This window comes from Cervus canadensis, chromosome 5 (assembly GCF_019320065.1).
Source record: "Cervus canadensis isolate Bull #8, Minnesota chromosome 5, ASM1932006v1, whole genome shotgun sequence".
In the NCBI taxonomy this organism is placed as follows: Eukaryota; Metazoa; Chordata; class Mammalia; order Artiodactyla; family Cervidae; genus Cervus; species Cervus canadensis.
Window position 1 is genome coordinate 21,339,280 of NC_057390.1, and position 12,143 is coordinate 21,351,422.

At 44.2% G+C, this 12,143-nt stretch overlaps 1 protein-coding gene across 1 annotated transcript in view; it reads left to right on the plus strand.

Annotated features, from left to right (window-relative positions):
• The first annotated feature begins 3,455 nt into the window (after positions 1–3,455).
• Positions 3,456–12,143, plus strand: part of TMEM178A (transmembrane protein 178A) — a 55,164-nt gene continuing 46,476 nt past the window's right edge. The window contains exon 1 of the mRNA XM_043468399.1: positions 3,456–4,001. Coding sequence (XP_043324334.1) covers positions 3,602–4,001 — 400 coding nt within the window. The 5' untranslated portion in view covers positions 3,456–3,601. The remainder of the gene's footprint in view (positions 4,002–12,143) is intronic.

Consider the following 12,143-nt stretch of genomic DNA (forward strand, 5'->3'; position numbering starts at 1 on the left):
GGAATAATAATCCAGATGTGAATGATGAGGCACAGTTAATAGCAAGAGGTAGAAATGTAGAGGAGAGATTGGCTAGAAAGTTGTTTCAAAGGAAGAATCCCTACCACTTTGTGAGTATGATAGAAAATTCTAAAATATCGCCTGATTTGTCAACACCAGAAAGAGGGATAAGTGAGGAGGGGCAGTTGAGCCATAGGGGAAATATAAGAACTGACCTTTGAATGTACTGAGTTCCACAACACAGTGAGATGCCCAGGTGGAAATTCTCTAGCTCTGTCCCTGTCATTTTAGGATACTGTTATTCTACAAGGGAGATACTGGTAATGTTAAATCTGGAGATGGCAAAGGGAAATTTAAGACAAGTGAAGAACAAGCTAAGTTTGCAAGCACTATGAGCACAGCACTGCCACAGCCAAGACATGCCTTGGTGTTCCAGTTGGATATTTGATCTCCCATCATTTTGACTCCCTGCCAGGCTAAGTGCTCTCCTAAATTGGCTGTATTCTGGCTTAGGCTTCTGGGTAGGGTAGGCTTTTCCTGGTCTGCAACTACTCAGCTTGTGTTCAGGAATTAGAAGATGTCAACTTTATGATTTAAAAATGTAGAAAAATATCCTTCTCTTACAGTGGCCTCAAATATGGAAGCCTCCAAATATTTCATGCAGATATATAAATCAGAATTATATTGTGGCCACAATGCCAGCATCTTTGATCTAGTCCTCCTGGCAAAGCTTAACATATCCTTTGAGAACTTACTCAGAAGTTACTACCTCTAAGTAACCTTCCTGACTCCCCCAGGCAGTTAGTCTTTTCATTGTCCACATTACCACACACTGTTCTGATTTCTATACTAGAGGGCATAGAAAAAGCTATGTGTCTCTCTCACTACTAGTCTGGGAGCATCCAGAAGATGGGAACCATCTATTCATCTTTGTATTTCCCACTTCCCCAGCAGAGTGGGCCTAGTGGATGATAGTTCATTGTTGGAAATATCCAAAAGAGAAATTTGAAGAACATAGATGGAGCGATACTCAGTTACTGTAGCGAAACCTGTGTACACATCATATGTCACATTCCCGCTGATGCTGTTAATGCTGCACCAGCAGAAGCAATGCTCTCATTACATGCTGCTGGCCCATATTTGTAATGTGTGACATTTTTTATGAAATACTGTCAAGGGTAATCCATCATATAGTAACCTTTGGATTATATGCTGAGACTGGTCTTAAACATAGACATAAATGAACTTCAAGGATAATGCTGTTTTCGGAGAAGGGTATGATCAAAGGGTTCTGGTTAGGAAAATGAAGCAGAACATTATTTTCTTTTAAGTTAAACAGAAGTGCCTGAGAAAGAGTTTTCCTTCTGTTGGCTCCAATTGGGGACATGGTTATTGTGTGAAGATGATCAGGTGACTCTGAAATGTGGCAGAATATTTATTTGTTGGAGTACATCAGGATTTATAAAGGGAGGGAAGAGTTGCTTAAGGTTTGACTATCCTTGGGACTTGCAAGGTTTGTAATATATTGATCTCAAGAGGCATTTTCAAAAAATAAAAGGACATATGACAACTAGAGTGAGTTTCAGATATCAGCTGTGGGTTCACAGTGAAAGATTCTTTCTGTGTATCCATAAAGATCGAGGATTTTACACATATTATAGAGTATAAATAAAAGCAAGCTTCTAAGTCTTATCATTTTTTTGTGTAAATCCAGATAAAACTCCTTTGATGAGCTTAGTGTTTCCTGTTAAGGAAAAGCTTATAGGTGAGAGGAACACTAAAATTATAATTCTTTGTCTTCCTTAATTAGACTGAAGCTCACCATAGATCTTGCTAAGAAAATCCAAGTAATAATTCATATTGTCAGGTCAGCAGAAACAGGCAGGGGGTGCCCAATATGACTGAAAGATTTGCTCCAGTGATCTATCTGTGAAGGGAGGTACACAGTCTTCATGGGCAATATACCCTCTGAAGATGCTGAGTACAAACAGCAATGAAAACAAATCCCAGAAAGATTCTTATACCACCTTTACAAATGTCATTTCAGAGGAAACATATAAATCATATTCATACCAACTGATGTGGGGCACTAATTAATAAGTCCCATTAAATCGTGGAGTAATGACATTTGGCATCTAATGAATGCCTCATCATCTTTTGATCATTAATATAGCAAAAGAACACAAGAGCTGGTATCCCTGGGCTCCCGCAGCATGGTTTTCTGTCTGTGATGTGGCCCCCTGGGCATTAAGTGGCAGGAGGGTATTGCTTCTCTATCATCAGATTCCACATAACACAGCAATTAACTCTTTCAGGACCCTGAGTCCTAAGGTTTCCTCATTTTAGAAAATGTGAATCTGCCTGCCATTCTCAGTTACTACCTCCGAGTGCCCTAGAAAACAGAAGCAAGCTGAGATGTTGACTTTAATGTGTAATATTGCTACGCTGCTGACCCTCCCAGCCCATGTAAGTTGCACAGGAGGAAAAATAAAAAATCATCCCCTTGATTTATTACTAAGGACTTTCTTTATTTAAGGACAATAATCGCCTCACAGACCAGGTGCCATTGCAAGGGCTTATTGATCACTATACACTTGTAGAAATTCCAGGAGGCCGTCATTCCAGCGGGAGATGAAGGTGGTCAACGAAAAAGAAGTCCATCTCTGAGCAGGCTGGGGTGGGAGAAAAATCTCTGACCACTGGTCCATTGCTCTAGTGACACTCGGTGCCTTTTCTTTAAGAAGAGGGTCTGGAGCGGAGAGAGCGCTGAGAGGTTGCCCTGGGCGAGGGAGAGGGAAAGCGGGGCATGACAGGGTGATGGAGCCGCCCAGGGGTCTGAGAGGCTGGGTTCTTCGGTGGAGGGAGAAAGGGTCTTTGGCTCCGGCTCCAGATCGAGATTCCTGAGTTTAAGTATCACCGCGCAGCCCGACCCAGATGGGATTTGCTTCTGGTTACAAAACGGGACACTGATCAACATCAACTTGGACAAGTGACAAGACTGAGTCTGATGTGGGTGGATGTCTTTTCAGGTCGTCGGAGGGGAGAGGACGGCTGAGCGCTCGTGGGTAGCTGGGGAGAAGCGTCGCGTCCAGGGCAGGGACAGAAAGGGACGAGAGCGGGGAGACAGGGACGAAAAAGAGGGAGGACGAGTTGAAGAAAAGTAGGGGCAAAGTCGGGACTGGGTGAAGGGGAGCGAGGAGGAGACAAGGGAAAAGTGAGGGTTTGCGAGGAGAAGGATTCGGAAGGGAAGAAGAGTCGCGGGCGAGCAGGGCGGAAGGATCGGTGGACAGCCAGGGGTGAGCAGCGTGCGGGGCTCCAGGGGGGAGGGGAAGGGGCTGCGGGAGCGGCGGTGGAAGCGGGGCTGGGGGGGAGCGAGAAAGTGCTCGAGGCTCCGGGTGGCGCGGAGCGGCGGCCCGGGAGGAGGCGGGCGCGCGGTCGGAGGGAGCCGAGGAGGGAGCGCGCCGGGCCGGGAGCCGGAGGCCGCGGGCGGCAGGGGGCAGGTGGGGGAGCGCGGGAGAGAGAGAGACTGCGGAGCGAGCGAGGCCAAGTGCATTGTGTCTGGCGGCTGCGCGCGGGCCCACCGGCGGCGGGGCGAGCAGCCATGGAGCCGCGGGCGCTCGTCACGGCGCTCAGCCTCGGCCTCAGCCTCTGCTCCCTGGGGCTGCTGGTCACGGCCATCTTCACCGACCACTGGTATGAGACCGACCCCCGGCGCCATAAGGAGAGCTGCGAGCGTAGCCGCGCGGGCGCCGACCCCCCGGACCAGAAGAACCGCCTGATGCCGCTGTCGCACCTGCCGCTGCGGGACTCGCCCCCTCTGGGGCGCCGGCTGCTCCCGGGCGGCCCAGGGCGCGCCGACCCCGAGTCCTGGCGCTCGCTGCTGGGGCTCGGCGGGCTGGACGCCGAGTGCGGCCGGCCGCTCTTCGCCACCTACTCGGGCCTCTGGAGGAAGTGTTACTTTCTGGGCATCGACCGGGACATCGACACCCTCATCCTGAAAGGTGAGCGCCGGGCGCGCCCTGCGCCCCAGGCGCCCGCTCGCGGAGCGCAGCTCGTGGCTCCCCAGGGGCGCCGGTCCCCACGGCCGCCTCCCCGCCGCGTCCCCGGCATACTCTTTCGTCTTCCTTGCCGCCTCCTTTCTTTATCCCTCTCCCTTTCTTTCTCCCGTCCCTCCCTCCTCTCTCGCTCTTCTTTCTCCGACTCTTCTTTCCTCTTCATCCTCTTCCTTTCCCCCTCTTCCCTCAAGTCCCTTCAGCCCTTCGCCTCTGTCTCCTTTCCTTCCTCGACCTCCCTCCACACCCTCTTCTCTCCTCTCTCGTCCTTCGCTCTCTTTGTACACCTGCCCGACTTGGAATGCATGTGTCGATTGCCGCTGGCGAGGAAGGGAACCGTCCAAAAGACCCGACCTTGCCCAGTTGGGCTCCTTCCCTCAAGTTGTGCTTTCCTTTTAGAAATACGTTTGGAAGAAAAGTGGTGCAAATCTCAGAAGAGGAGGAAAGGGCTTTATTCTTGTACTGCTTTAATGTTGGTAGCAGACGGGACTGATGTGGTCATGCCAGCCTGACAGGCTAATGGGGAGCTCAGCAGGCCGGAGGAACCTTCCTCTAAACCCCGAAGTGCGGGGTTCCTTTGGGTTAGACCTCAGCCGACAGTAATGCCTTGGTGGAGGCAGCTGAAGGCAGCTAGGACATCGGCTGTTTTGCAGCCTTCCTCCTGATGACTGGGCACACCATACTCAGTTCAGGGCAGGCAGAGTGGAAAACCTGCCCAAGCCTTTTAAAGTAGAGCTTTTGTATTTGCACACGGAGTCCGTACAGAATCACTCTCTGAGATTTTGATACCTCGTTAGGCTGTTTTGTTGTTGTTTTCTTATTTGACACTGAGTTGTAGAACATCAGTTTGCTCTTCTGAAGTCTAGGCGATACCTGGCTCCCATGCGTGTTGGATCCTTTGAATTTATTTTTTTTTTTGTAATCTCATTCAGTGTGACAGTCCTATTGCTGAAGCTTTCTTCTAGCTGTCAGAGCTTGACCCTTATGATAAATTCTTTTTCTCTGAGATGAAAAAAAAAAAAAAAACAAACACACACAAAAAACAAACCTTCGTTCTTCCCTTGAACTCATTATTGCAAAAGAAAAGAGAAGATGTCTAAAATCAGTACATCTAAATTTTTAGTAGCCATTTAGGAAAGCAAAGAAGCAGATTTGTGTTGAATTCTGGTTTGGAATGGAATTACATAGAAATGAGGGAGTTAATAACATATTGGCCTCAGAGTCTTGTTAGTTGGCGTATTCCTCATTTCTCAAACATGTCAACTTCCTTCTTCCCATGGCTAGCTCAGCTGGGGACTGCCATCTGAAATCTGTCTGTGGTGGAAGGACTCCAGTGCTTTGGGGAGCAGGGAGCAGATACAATAACCTTCTTTTGGAAACTGCGCTTTATTCTTTCCTCTCCTACCTCACGCATCCAAATCTGGTTTCTCCTCATGAAGATGCTGCATAATTAATGCTGATAGTAGCATAGTACATGAACAAACTGTAAAAGCTCAAAGTGGAGGCTCAGTTATGGAATGCTCATTTAGGCAAGGCAGTTTTGAAAGCTAAGCAGTGTAGTCTGTCTTTGGGAATGAACAACAGAGCTGCATTTCCTTACACTCTTCCTGTGCCTAGAGTATTTGATTGCATGTAAATTGGATATGGAATAATGCCTGAAACAGCAGGGTAGAGTTCATTCAATCCAAGGGCAGGAGAGGATGCCCCACAGGACACCTGCATATTCCCCACCTCCTCATCCGCCCTGGCTAGCTGAGGTGTTCAGCTCCAGGGAAATTCAGAATCCAGTAATCCTAGAGGCTGAAGGAACTTTAGACGTCATTCAGTCCAACCTCCCACCTATTACTTGAACTCCCTTCTACATCTTTCTGACATGGTTGTCCAGCCTAGCACTTCCATAAGATGGAACTTGTGTACTAGTTAAAGAATTACAGTTTTCTCATCATAAACACAAGTTTAGATTAAAATGATCTCAGCTTTGTAATATTGATGGTGTTTAGCTAATTCTTTGTGTGGAATACTAAAGAGTTCTAGGCTGTCATCAGAAGACCTGGGCACCATTGTTGCCCGTACCACTGAATCTCAGCATTTCCTCCAATAAATCCAGGCCTCCTTGGTCATCAGTTTTCTTGTTCCTTGTAAGAAGGCTCAATATCCTTTAGGGGATTTTTTTCTAGTTCTGAAATCTGTCACTTTTGTACTAATAGCAATGTAAATTTAGCTTCCTAGGAAGTTAATGAGCTGCCATTATTAAGACATGAAGACTTTGGAGAAAATGACATTCAGTACATTGTAGGATCGTAATTTGTTGTTTGGGAGATGGCCAAAAGGGCCTGCAATACTTTGAATATTGCTCCCCATCTACCTTGGGCTATTTACATAACTCTTTTGGATCTCAGTTTTACCATCTGTGAAATGAATGGGTGAAATGAATAGCTTTAAAATTTTGTGATTCCAAGAATAGTTTGAACAGATGATTTTGACACCTCTATTAGGTAAACATTACTTTTGTTTTGGCATCTGTGGTATAATTTGGTGTTTGTGGTATGTGCTGGCATCTGTGGTGGTGTATGAATTTCTTAAATGAGCCCCCTATAGCTAGAAATTGACATCACATCTAATTTAAAAATTTGGACCACTAGTGTCCCATGTTTCATCCTTACTTTCTTCTCTGAATTACCTTATGAGTCCTAAGATTTAGTAGACTCAGATAAGAGAGAGGGGAGGGATGGGAAGGGCCACAAGAAGTACCTGACTTGTTTAGTGAACTTTTGAGAGAAAAAGAGATCAGCTTTCTTTGTGTGGATTTAGAGCACAAAGCCAGGAGTTGGGTGAAAGTTGCAGAGGGGAAAGCAGAGAATTGTTAATATGGAAGACTTCTCACAATTGGAACTGTTTCCGTTTCCTGTTATGAGAGGCTGGTCAAGTATTTCTGAGAGATGTAGAGGAAAAATAAACAGACAATGTGGACTATAAGAGACTGGCTTAGGAATGCAACATATAAGTCTATAGAATGTTCATCTACTTTAGAGAAATCATATGAGCCAGAAAAGCTGCCATCTTATTGGGACAGGTATTTGGGGAAATTGTCAAACTCTGAATGTCACCCTTTCATTGTGATTCTAGTTTACTTTTAGCCCAGAGTGACCCTAGAAGGTCTAGATTGGACCTCCAACCAGGACCTTCAATAAGAATGGAGGTAAAGTTATTGATTAAACCCATTGAGGACCAAGATTAGAACTCGATGCTACTCTCTTAGGCTGACAAAGGACCAGTCACCAACACAATTTGAATATAGGTTTTCCAGCACCAGGTCCTCTCACTATATTGACTAATCCACATTTTACTATCTTGCCCACTGGGATAACATGGGAACTTACAAATGCTGTAGAGATATTAAGTTCGCACTGCATTATAGTTTACTAGCCAATAAAAATAGATGCCCATCAAAACACTATTGTCAGTTAATAGTAGGAAGATTTCAGCTACACATGTGAGGGTTCTTTTGTATTTGAGTTGGTCAGTTGACTAACTTATTATTCCTTGTAGACCCTTCTTGCAGCTAGCTTTTGTTGCTAACAAAGCTTTGCTGTTCAAAGTAAAGACAGTCTCTGGTAAGTTTGCAAACTAATCATCCTCCTTCCAGCCATAGGAGGGCTAGAACAGTTAAAGAAGCCTTGAAAGATTGGGTTGAAAGAGGAGGGCCTCAGGCCCCTCTGTGCCCCTGGGAATACCACATTGGAAAGAAGCCCTTATGTATAAAAGAAAGCCAGGAAGGCAGGTGGCATGGATTGTGTACAGAGCCCAGGAAATGAGAGGAGGTGACCTAAAGATAGATTCTTTTTTTCCACCATTCATCCAGTTTATGTACTCTATAAACATATGTTGAATGCCAGGTATTGTTCTATGTATAGAAAATTTGGCTTCCCTTGTGGCTGAGCTGGTAAAGAATCTGCCTGCAATGCAGGAGAACTGGGTTCAATCCTTGGATTGGGAAGATCCCCTGGAGAAGGGAACGGCTACTGACTTCAGAATTCTGGCCTGGAGAATTCCATGGACTGTATAGTCCATGGGGTTGCAAAGAGTCGGACATTACTGAGTGACTTTCACTTTCACTTCAAAAAATACAATATACAGAAGTGAAAAAAATGGATAAAAATGCCTGCCCCAATGGAGTTTATATCAAGTACTGTAGTTATTTTCTAGTAGGTTATAGAGTAACTACTTTTAGTAGGCTGTGGGATAAACACTTTGGGCAGGCTGCTAGCACTGGTAGGTAAATGACAGAAAGTGGTTCCAAATAGGAAAAGGAGTACATCAAGTCTGTATATTGTCACCCTGCTTATTTAACTTATATGCAGAGTACATCATGAGAAACACTGGGCTGGAAGAAGCACAAGCTGGAATCAAGATTGCCGGGAGAAATATCAATAACCTCAGATATGCAGATGACACCACCCTTATGGCAGAAAGTGAAGAGGAACTAAAAGCCTCTTGATGAAAGTGAAAGAGAAGAGTGAAAAAGTTGGCTTAAAGCTTCACATTCAGAAAACTAAGATTATGGCATCTGGTCCCATCACCTCATGGGAAATAGATGGGGAGACAGTGGAAATAGTGTCAGACTTTATTTTTTTGGGCTCCAAAATCACTGCAGATGGTGATTGCAGCCATGAAATTAAAAGATGCTTACTCCTTGGAAGGAAAGTTATGACCAACCTAGATAGCATCTTAAAAAGCAGAGACATTACTTTGCCAACAAAGGTCTGTCTGGTCAAGGCTATGGCTTTTCCAGTGGTCATGTATGGATGTTAGAGTTGGACTGTGAAGAAAGCTGAGCACCGAAAAATTGATGCTTTTGAACTGTGGTGTTGGAGAAGACTCTTGAGAGTCCCTTGGACTGCAGGGAGATCCAACCAGTCCGTCCTGAAGGAGATCAGTCCTGGGTGTTCACTGGCGGGACTGATGCTGAAGCTGAAACTCCAATACTTTGGCCACCTGATGCGGAGAGCTGACTCATTGGAAAAGACCCTGATGCTGGGAGGGATTGAGGGCAGGAGGAGAAGGGGAAGACAGAGGATGAGATGGTTGGATGGCATCACTGACTCAATGGGCATGAGTTTGAGTAAACTCCGGGAGTTGGTGATGGACAGGGAGGCCTGGCGTGCTGCGATTCATGGGGTCGCAAAGAGTCAGACACGACTGAGCGACTGAACTAACTAGCTAACTAACTAACTAACTAACACTGCAAAGTGATGGAGAGCCGGATCCTTTGGGTAGCACCCAGCCATTCTGTTCCAAGTGCAATTCTTATGTTTAAACTACTTGATGAACAGTAAAATAGGAGGACAGATGGAAAGAGACTCAGTTGGAAACATTCTATAATGCTTCTTTCAGTTACCGAAAACACTGACTTTAATAAATAAACATTGATGAGTCTTGTGAATACATTATATGGAACTTTGGAGAAATTAATTTTGAGTAGGGATTAGTCATTGAAATGATATCAAAAGTGCCAACTGTTCTTACTAGCCTTAAGTTTAATTGAAAAAAATTTTTAATTAAAAATTTTCATTAAAAACAATCCACACTACTTTTCAAATATATGTTCCTTGTTTATGTAAACTGAATCCTAATGTTATATATTGCCTGCAATAAACAAAAGGGAAATGAATGTTGTAGTGTTTTGTTTTTATGAAGTTAAGAATGATAGAATTTTAGAAATGTGAAGATTACAATTCTGTAGTCATATTGTTCACTTGTATAAATCATTTGGGATTGAATTTTTAAAACTTGAAATAGAACATGTCCTTGTGGTTTCAGAAGCATTTTTCCTTTAATGAGATAAACAGAGATATCAAAGACAGTGGGACATAACTACTTTGTCATTTTACTCTCTGCAAGAAAGAGAAAGTAGGAGGATTGGTAGGAATTCACTGGGTCTCTTCCTCACTCTGCTAATGATTTATCTGTTTTCCCTGTTGGCTTATTTTCCATGAAATTAATAGTCTGTACAGGACCCACCAAGTTCTACCTGACACAAAAATAGATTGATGATTTTCTCCAGCTCATTTGTAGACCAAAGTATCATTTGTGTTAGAATAATTATCTCCCAAGAGCAGATGTATCTGGGAAATCTGAGAGGCGAGCACTGTTTCTCCTTCCTGACCCATTAGTTTACAGACTGTTCTTGGACCTTCTCTTGGACCAGAAGATGCTGCTGGCAAAGGGATTCTTCAGTTTTGGGAGTGCTGGGGATATCATTAAGACTTCATTTTTCTCACTTTACTTTTCAAGGCAGTGGTCTCTGAAACTGTCTGAAGCCCCACTCTATGTAATTTATATTTTTCATTTAAAAATCAGGTACAGGGACTGTACTTACATGGGCTTCCCAGACGATGTAGCGGTAAAGAATCTGCCTGCCAATGCAGGAGCCGCAGGAGACGTGGGTTTGATTCCTGGGTGGGGAAGATCCCTTGAAGGAGGAAATGGCAACCTACTTCAGTATTCTTGCCAAGATAAACCAATGGACAGAGGAGCCTGGCCGACTACAGTACATGGGGTCAGAAAGAGTCAAACACGACTGAGCAATTGAGTATGCGTGCACACTCTGTACTGAAATATATTGGCTTGACCAAAAATTTCATTTGTTTTTTCATACACGTGTGTGGAAAACTGAACGAACTTTTTGGCCAACCCAGTACATCATGAAACATGAATAAACACAAACTTTGAAGGGATGGGGTAATATTAATAAATAGATATAAAAAAAAGTTTATCTATGTTCCAGGGGGTACATAAGAGGACTGCTTATGTACCCCTGGCGTATCCCCCCTTCTCTTGGAAGACTGCTTCTCTCATTGCCCATCAACAAAGCCCGAGTTTCTCATCTGGGCAGAAGATGGATTGTTTCTTTACTATCGTGGCTGACCTCTGTGGTGGGTCTCCCAGCACCATTGTATCACATATTCATCTTGCACAGGGGAGAGAAGAAGATGCATTTTATTTCTGTATCATTTCTGACATGAGACAGTATTACCTGCAACTTTATGATTAAACAACTGCTAGCTCATATTACACAGCTCTTAATGACTAGATTTGTAGTTTTGTGCTACAGTGTCTTGAGGCTGAACATACCTGAGTGTGATATCCTATGCTTCAACACATCCTATTGCTAACACTCCTGAAGGTTATCTTGCATAGAAATTAAATTCTTACTTGCCTCTCTGATATCAAAAAAAGACATTTGCTTCTATTCTTTCCATCTGCACAGAAAAGTCACCTTTTAATAGTGATTCATAAACACAAAAGTGGATGGTGCTTTAAGTGGTTTGTGATCAAAATTGCCAGAGTCAATGACATTTGTATCTACCATGTCTCGTGGATTACATTTAGCAGTGGCCTTGAGGGGAACAACAGAAGAGTTTTTTTGCTATGCTACAGAAAGTTCACATCCAATCATACTAGAGTTGCTGTGATTTTTTTCTTAGCTCCTGATTTCTCTTCTTCAAAGCTCAGAAAGAGCCCTTAAACCCCATCAGGCAGACTACTCATAATTGCAAGTGTTCTTGATTGCAAGAGAAGATAGCTTTTGTTGGGGGAGCATCCGGGAGTTACATTTCATTGAGGGAGTAACTGAGACGCCGAGTGTCAGTGGTAAATGGGAAACGATGGTGAGTGGCCACATTGAAGGAATTTAGGCTGGTCCAACAGTTACCAAGAATGAACTCTCCTTTCCTCTTTGAGTGCACCTGCAGTGCAGTATACCCCAGGTAACTGAGCTGTGACCTCTGCCAAGCAAGCTGTGACGTCAGGTTGGCAGTGTCCTTGAGTTCATCTTTCCTGTGTCCATCTTATCTTTCAGAGAGATTCCATTGTCCTTCTTTGATACTCAATTATGTGACCATTTGAGGCCTATTTTCCTGTATTATTTGCTGATTAAAAGAATAAAGATAATCTGATTTGGTCATCCCCTTCACTTCCCTCTCCCTTGCAGAAGCAACTGGTGAGATGGAAGGAAAAAATTGAAAACAACTAAGCTGGAGGTTTGGCAAATAGTACAAGTAGCAAATGTATCTCCTTTGGAGTAAAACG